This window comes from Juglans microcarpa x Juglans regia, chromosome 8S (genome assembly GCF_004785595.1).
Source record: "Juglans microcarpa x Juglans regia isolate MS1-56 chromosome 8S, Jm3101_v1.0, whole genome shotgun sequence".
Lineage (NCBI taxonomy): Eukaryota > Viridiplantae > Streptophyta > Magnoliopsida > Fagales > Juglandaceae > Juglans > Juglans microcarpa x Juglans regia.
The window spans coordinates 956,187-964,619 of NC_054609.1; the positions used below are offsets into that span (position 1 = coordinate 956,187).

An 8,433-nucleotide genomic window follows, 5' to 3' on the forward strand; every position below is an offset into this window, starting at 1 on the left:
CTTCAATTGGATTTCATTTAACCCTATAATATATACGGTGTACAAGGTTTCCTCTAGGAAGAACATTCGTCTCTCTCTCTCTCTCTCTAGAAAATAAGAAAGACACTTTCGGAAAATTCCAAACTTTCAAACCGCCATCTTAGATATCAATCCCCACCCTCTGTCTCTCTGATTAAATAGGAAACCCTCAAGAAGAGGGTCACAGTCCGACTCCGAGCCCCAATATCGTAACCCCGGAATCACCGGCAAATCGAGTGTGGTTTCACTGTGATCTGGGGGAGAGTGGGTCTAAATGCAAGTGAGATGAACTGTCACAAGTTCCAAGTCTTCGACTCCGTTCCTGCTTGAGTGTGGTAACTAAAAGAGTGCGATTCTCTCATGGCAAAGCGCGTGTACGAAACCTGGAAAGGAAGTAATGTAAGGCACTCGTTGCTATTTTGTCTATTTTTTCACGTCTGAATTTGAAACTCTTGCTTTAAAAAAATATCTGGTTGCGGTTTAGAATTGTTGGGCTTGTGTGAAAATTAGTGGGTCTGGGTTCGTATTGATTCGGTGATTGGTGAATACGCGTAACTAGGTTTGTTTATTTTCGATACATAAATGTGCGGATTTAGGTTATTAAGTCTCTTGGACTTAATTACCTGTTTGTTTACTCGGAAAATCGAGTTTTCACTGTACTTATTTGTTTATTAAAATCATGTTTTTCTTTTTCGTTTCTGGATTCGCGAACCGGTGAAATCGATGTGTTATGCCAGTTGAGTGGATTGGGTGGTTGGTAATGGAGAATTTAGGATTATAATAAGAACTCCTTTCTGAGATTTTTCTTTTACTTTCTACATCCCCTGAGCAACTAGCGGAGGTGATAGGGTTGGTTTGGAGGAAGAGCTTGGTGGGCAATTAAATCGATAAAAGATACTTTTTTTGGACTGAATTTCTATGGTCAGTTTTGCTTACAGTTCGATTTGGGATCAAGTTGTGTTCTCTGGTCAAAGTACACATTATTCATTTATTCTTTGCTTGGTGAAGAAAATGGAGGAGTAGAAATAAACCATATTTTTAAGTTTTTTTTTAATAAGTAATCAAAGTGTATTAATAAAAGAATAGGCAAAGCCATGTGTAGTACAAAGAATGCCCTAACTACGTAGGGACAATAGATACAAGGAAATCATGGAAATCTTGGCCATTAAAATTAACGGTAGAGGCCCAAGTACAAAGGGTTCTAAAAAAGAAAGCAATAAGTTCCTCCATCGATCTCTCTTTGTCCTCGAACGTCCATTCATTGTGCTCCTGCCATACGCACCACATGATGCATATAAGAATCATTTTCCATACTGCCTTGATCTGTTGATTTCCTCTTAGATCTGTCCAGTTAGCCAAAACTGCCACTACTGTCTCGGGCATTACCCAACCCAAGTCTAGTCTACTAAATACCTTGTTCCATAACCCTCGAGCTACTTCACAGTGTAGTAGAAGATGGTCCACAGATTCACCACCATTCCTACACATACAACACCAATCTGCGATGATCACCCTTCGTTTCCTCAAATTATCCGTTGTGAGGATCTTACCCAAGAAAGCGGTCCACACAAAAAATGTTGCTTTGAGAGGTGCCTTATGTCTCCAAATTCTTTTCCAAGGAAACTGAATAGGGAGCTCATGTGAAAGGGATTTATAGAATGAGCGAACCGAGAACACACCACCTGAAGGTATCCACCACAATAAGTCAGCATGCTGGTTATTTGGTTTATGCTCAATTTCAAGTAGTTTGTTACCTAGAGTTGCCAGTGATGGAGACTTGAAATTCATTTCTCTTTTTTCTATTTGCTACATCTCTCATCAAGGCAAGTGGATGCTTATGTTTAGGTTTACAGAGGCATCCAGTGAGCAAACCCTATAGTTAAGTAATGGTTGTTCATTCAAATATATTGCTGTTGCTAAATATGCTAGAGAAGATTTCTATTTCTGCACCAGTGTATATACTTATCTTCACTTTAAAGCGGTAAATTATATTAGATTTGAGGTGCTTATGATTGTTTAGATATTTTTCAGGTAGTTTATGCTAGCAGTATTTTTGAAGTTGGGACAAACTCTACCAATGCCAATGGTTTGGCATTTGCAACAAACTTTTTTTCCTATTTTGATCTTCTTTAATAACATTTATTACATTTTGCCTAAGGCTATTGGGTTTCCGTTATCCATGCTTACATCATGGCTACCCCCATTATAGAATCTATGTTTACTATGTTCTTTTTTTTTTTTTTTTTATTTCCCTTTTTGCCTAAGGTAAACATTCTCCATTGGGAGATGTTGTCAATTAGTGAGAAATAATGTAAGTCATGCAATCTGATGAAGTATGTCATGTAAGAAAAAGAAGCTACATGTTAATTGACAGTTGATTGGATGAATAAATACTTATTTTACTTATAAAAAGAAAAAGAAAAAGAAGCTACATGTTATGGATTGTGCTGCCAAGTATAGGATGGGATGGTTGGCATAAGCATTACGCTAGGATGAACCAACAAACTTAGCATTTGGGCCTGCTTTTAAGTACAAAAGAAGTGTACATATTATCTGTTAATTTTTTCCATGGTGGTTCCTCTCTAGGATTTTTTATTTTTATTTTTGATAAGTAAGAGATAACTATTATATATATGAATGAAATAGGCATAGCCCATGTACCCTCTCTAGGATGTGCTGTAATACTATCAATTGAAGTTCTTGCATGTTAGCTGTATGCGAGTAGAGCACACACATGTGCTTGCGTGTATATACATGTTGATTTCATGTCGATTTTAATTTTAACTTTCCTCCCATCGCTCAGCGCAAACTCGAATAATTTATACACTCGATCATAACACAACCTATCAAATATATGGATTGTGTCGTGTGACCCATATAACCCTTTTAGTAAATTGGTCTTGTTGGATTGACTCAAACATGATCTGTGTCAATGTAGATGTCTAATATAAATGGGTTGAATTGATCCAAATGGATCTGGCCTTATTAACATAATTTAGTATATCATACATGGTGCTTCATTTCAATCATTCTAGTTGTCTTTCTCTCGTCAGTCTCTCTACGCATCCATGGCCTTATTAACCTATCAAAACATACGCTTCTTTATAAATATATTATGCTTTCAGTCTATTTTGTATTCAACTCTTTCTCTCCACCTTTTGCAGAAGTTTATCCTTGGTGGGAGGTTGATATTTGGACCAGATGCTAGATCACTTCTTGTTACGATATTGCTCCTTATTGTCCCACTTGTCATATTTTGTGTATTTGTTGCAAGGCATCTTCGGCATGAATTTTCACCATATAATGTGGGATATACGATTCTGGTGGTAGCAGTTGTTTTTATCATCCACGTAAGCCTGCTTATTCAGTTATTCTTATTATTCTTGGTTGTGAAATATCTATTGGAAGAGTTCTGATAGTAATTACCTGATGATTGCTTCCTAGGGTTTTGACATCATCTTAATACCTTAGTTGATGTTGGTAGGTCTTGGTGCTTCTTTATCTCACTTCAGCCCGCGACCCGGGTATTATTCCACGTAATTCACATCCACCTGAGGAAGAGTTTCGTTATGACTCTTCAGTGTCAGCTGATGTTGGGGGAAGACAAACACCAAGTCTTCAGTTCCCGCGAACAAAAGAAGTATTGGTCAATGGCCTTCCTGTGAGGGTGAAGTATTGCGATACTTGTATGCTATACCGACCTCCTCGTTGTTCCCATTGTTCCATTTGCAATAACTGTGTTGAGCGTTTTGATCACCATTGCCCTTGGGTTGGCCAATGCATTGGTCTGGTATGTTGTTTGACATCAAAATCAATTCTATTGTGCTCATGAGATTTATCCGTGTCGTTATTGTTGTCATTAATGTTGTGTTACTGGCCTCTGTCTGTGCAGCGCAATTATCGATACTTCTTTATGTTTGTTTCTTCAGCAACTCTTCTTTGCATCTACGTGTTTGCCATGTCAGCTCTGTACATCAAGGTTCTGATGGATCGTGATAATGTGGGCACAGTTTGGAAAGCAATGAAAGAATCACCTGCATCTGTGATACTAATGGCCTATTGTTTCATTTGTCTGTGGTTTGTTGGTGGACTTACTGGCTTCCATTCGTACCTTATAGGCACAAACCAGGTCAGTTACCTCCTATCTTTTTGTGCTTCTAGCATGATTTGTTGTTAGCAATTCGAGGTCTGTGTTAGGATTGGCTTATTATGTGAATGAGATAGCCACTGTTAGGTTTTCTTAATGGGCGTGGATATAATGGGAAAAAAAGGAGCAGAAAAGAGAGGAAACATTGTACCCATCTAAAGTATGTGGTTTTTTTAATCCTTTACTTTTTGTTATTTATTTATCTTTTTGGTGGGAATTTTGAGTGCCAACCTGATGAGATTTTAGCCAAGTTATGGGAATGAAATATTGCTAGGGTACTTAAACAATGTACGTTTTACCAGCTAGATTTAATATTAGTTGGTGTTTTTCAGACCACCTATGAAAATTTTCGGTACAGAGCCGACAACAGGATCAATGTCTATGATCGGGGTTGTTTGAATAATTTTCTCGAGGTATTTTGCACGGCAGTGAAGCCCTCAAAGAACAACTTCCGGGCTTTTGTTCAAGAGGAGGTACAAAGGCCTCCCCATTCACCTGCACCTCGGGAAGGAGTAACAGCAGATGATTTAGGTGTGGATCCACGTAGAAAGGTAGAAGATGATCTTGAGATTGGCGAAGACTTATTGAAGATCTCCCAGCGTCGTAATATCGACGAACTTGATGAGGACATTCGCAGCAGAGGGAGCAGCGTACCTCCCCATAATACATCAGATGCTGATTCCGTTTTTGGCTCAGATCATCGAGCTCCTACCATTCGTTCTGATGCTCGTCACTCGAGTTGGGGAAGAAGAAGCGGGAGCTGGGAAATTGCGCAAGAGGTCTTCACAAACTCCAATGTAACTGAAAGCAGAAGCCATGTTACTCCAAAGGAAGCACGTCAGTGAGATAGGGTAATTGTTCATTTGATTTTAGCATGATAGCCACTTGGGTGATTTGTGATTACGTTGATGTTCTTTTCCCTGTTTGGGATGAAGCTGAGATTGATGAGAAATTTACAATTTTGCCAAGGGGACTCCAATTTACTCACCTTTCAGGTATAAACCTTCGATCTATTTCTTTTTTTCTGGGAATGCTAGCTTTACTGTTTTAAGAAAGCATAGAAATGTGTGTAATAGTTTGAGAGATGAGGAGATAGTGTCTTTTGCCACTTTCCCTTTATTCTTTTGTTGTTATATATGGATATTATGTACTGTTTTTCTTTTCTTTTTTCCTCTTCTTTTTTTGCGATCAAATCCCTAGTGCTTGGCTTTATATTCTTCTTTGCAAGTTGCAAACAATCCCATCGCTTTAAAGCAGTTCCCCATATCAAGCCATTCTTCTGCTTCTTGAAGATGCATATTAAAGAAATGAGTAATGATTTGTGCAAGTCTTAAATATACAAATATTGTATAATGCCTTTGTAAAACAATGGATCCCATCATGAAAAGATATAAAAATGAATTACTTTTTTTTAATGGGATTATTTTTTTTATAAATGTTCTACACGAGATTTGCACAATCTTGAAGATGCATATTAAAGAAATGAGTAATGATTTGTACCAGTCTTAAATATACAAATCTTGTATAGTGCCTTTGTAAAACAATAGATCCCATTATGAAAAAATATAAAAATGAATTACTATTTTTTAATGGGTTTTTTTTTTTATTATTATAAAGGTTTTACACAGGATTTGCACAACTTAAGATTGTAATATACTTCATATATAAAGGGTCGAAGTTGGTCTATAACACAGATTAAAGATTAAAATCATGTTTTGGCTAAAAGATAAAGAGTAATACTATTTATCATCTTAATTCTCATCATCTTTATTCTCATCATCTCATGATGTAGCATTTTATGATTGGAGACTATTTATTATATTATAGTTTTTACTTGTGAACGTATAATCTAATGTCACATTATGGGATAATGAGAAAATAGATGATGAATAGATTTTTCTAAATATTGCCTAGTTCTCATTTAGGGCTTAATTAATAATATTTCACCTCCAATGAATTTGGGATAAAAAGAGGAGAAATATTTTGGATTACTAGCATCAATAGATAAGAGATGCACATCATTTAATCTAAGTAAAATTTCCCAACATGGCAGTTTTAGAAATCTCAATTGTTCCAAAATATGTACACTATAAAACTAATTGTAGTTTCTTTCGATAAACTTTTGACTCTCAATTTGATTAGATAAATTCTTGACAGCTCGTATTTGATTTAATTCAAAAGGTTTCATTTTCTATATTTAAGAATATTCAAATTTAGTACATAGTTGCTGATCCTCTAAATTTAGTAAATAGTTGCTGATAAAACAGGAATTGTACTTATAATTTGGATTCAAAGAATCATTCGCTAGCTGTGAAAATCTCTTAAAAATTAAAACTGCATATATTCTATATATACAACATTAAATAATCTTAATTTTGTGTTTTTACATTTTAGGCTGGACAGTTTAATTTGAAGGCTGAATTCATGTCATCGACCAAAAAACAAAACAAAAACTAGGAAAGAGTTTTATCCTGAATTGGTAATTATCTGTCCATATTGATATCAAATCAATAAATTTCCAGTGCATCCAAATCACCCACATTAAGATTTGATCAAAACCTTCCTAATATATCTACACAGAAGTTTCAAAATTGAATCTTTTTTTGGCTATAAAATGGACCCCCAAAGTATTCAACTCAGCAGCAGCTAATCTCCATTACAAAACATCAATATGGTCTCCCAAGTTCATGCAGTATTACTCATGTTATCTCTTTCCATCCTCGTGTTTTCTCAATCTTTTTTACCAGCAAATGCAGCAAAGAACTTAGTTCCAGACGTCTGCAGGGAAACAATAAGCTATGCCGGCTGCATGCATGCGTTCCAGTCTGATCCCCGAGCCAAAACAGCATCCAACTTCATGGATCTTGCGAAAATTGCATTGGAATTGGGTCTGAAAAATGCAATAGATAGCAAAGCTTATATTGATGGTTTGCTCGAGAAAAACCATGCTGCACCCATTAAGAAGTGCTCCTTTTGGTACGAAGCAGTGGTGGGATCGTTCCGAAGTGCGCTAACTGAGTTAGAGGAGGATGCTTTGACAGCGAATTACGACGTGAAAATCGCCGGCGATGATGCTGCTAGCTGTGAAAACGAGTTGGCTTCCGGTGGGGTTAAAGTTCCGTCGATTTCGGCAAGAAACAACGACGTAGCATTATACAGTAATATTGGGGATGTGATCACAAATAAGCTTTGATTTTTTTTTCTTCTTCTTGGAATAAGATCAGAAATTAGTGTCATTTTCTTAGGAAAATTTCCTTTTTATGAACTTCACATCACAGAGCTAGAGATTTTAATCTCCTGTCTTCATTATTGATTGTTGGTTTTGCACAAGGAATATTGAAATTCTTGGAGGAATGATTTCATGTAATAATTCTCAGATATTGAAGAATACTAAATTTCTAAAATAATTTGGCATAAAAAACGACCCAAAAAGGAAAAATCTTGTATAATTATGCTTCTATATGCACTCCTAATGGATTCTTTATCTTATCCTTTAAAATACATCACCAAAACTTACTTTTTCTATTTTACATATTGACTTTTATAATATGTCATCCATCAGCTTATCTATTTTTTCTCTATATCATTTAAATATTCTTTTTTTATTCTTTTTAAATATTTCATTTCTACTAATAAATTTACAATATCTATATATTTTTTATATTTGTAATTTATTTTTATATACAATGTAAAATAATTCAGTCCTATACAAGTAAAACAAAAATATATAAGCCAAATAAAAATTAAAAATAAAATCAAATATGAAAAAATTGGTTTAAAAATAATTTCAAGATATTTTTTAGAAGAAAATGAAATATATGTGTTTTACATGATGAACAATAAAAAGAATTTACTTATATGATAAAAAACAAAGTAAATAAAAATAGGGAGTAAATGAAATATCAATAATAAATAAATTTTTACAGAATGAACAGTATCCGCTACATATAGCGGGATATTGTAGCTAAATATATTTTACAATTCATTTTACATAATCGGACAAAGCTTTTTTTTAAAATAATTCTTTAAATTATTTACATTTTTTATATAATAAAAAAGCTATTGGAGTGCTCTAAGTTCTTTTTGGGTCATGCATGCCATATATTACTCGTGATGGTACAGAATGGGTCAAAATGTTTCCCTGCAGTGCTACCAGTACTATAAAAGAACATGAGAGCCCTAGCAACAGACATCATAGTACAGATATTAATGGTGTATCCTTGTCAACTATTTTGGCTATATTTTTTTTTACGTATATTTTTTTAATA

The 8,433-nt window shown here is 35.0% G+C and overlaps 2 protein-coding genes across 2 annotated transcripts; both read left to right on the plus strand.

Annotated features, from left to right (window-relative positions):
* The first annotated feature begins 7 nt into the window (after nucleotides 1-7).
* LOC121244574 (protein S-acyltransferase 8-like) lies at nucleotides 8-5,316 on the plus strand. Its single transcript, XM_041142706.1, has 5 exons — nucleotides 8-417; nucleotides 3,183-3,368; nucleotides 3,503-3,808; nucleotides 3,911-4,147; nucleotides 4,498-5,316. Exons 1-5 carry the CDS (start codon nucleotides 379-381, stop codon nucleotides 5,008-5,010), a joined length of 1,281 nt encoding a protein of 426 aa, XP_040998640.1. The 5' UTR covers nucleotides 8-378; the 3' UTR covers nucleotides 5,011-5,316.
* Nucleotides 5,317-6,819: 1,503 nt separating this feature from the next.
* LOC121244710 lies at nucleotides 6,820-7,507 on the plus strand. Its single transcript, XM_041142893.1, has one exon. The coding sequence runs from the start codon at nucleotides 6,837-6,839 to the stop codon at nucleotides 7,356-7,358; it is 522 nt and encodes a 173-aa protein (XP_040998827.1). The 5' UTR covers nucleotides 6,820-6,836; the 3' UTR covers nucleotides 7,359-7,507.
* The last annotated feature ends 926 nt before the right edge of the window (nucleotides 7,508-8,433 follow it).

Bases quoted from the DNA above. Each gene is read 5' to 3' on its own strand.
- LOC121244574 (XM_041142706.1), top strand. From the start codon at position 379: ATGGCAAAGCGCGTGTACGAAACCTGGAAAGGAAGTAAT. The intron at 3,369-3,502 runs GTAAGCCTGCTT...TGATGTTGGTAG, and splicing joins CAGTTGTTTTTATCATCCAC to GTCTTGGTGCTTCTTTATCT. The intron at 4,148-4,497 runs GTCAGTTACCTC...GGTGTTTTTCAG, and splicing joins ACCTTATAGGCACAAACCAG to ACCACCTATGAAAATTTTCG.
- LOC121244710 (XM_041142893.1), top strand. From the start codon at position 6,837: ATGGTCTCCCAAGTTCATGCAGTATTACTCATGTTATCTCTTTCCATC.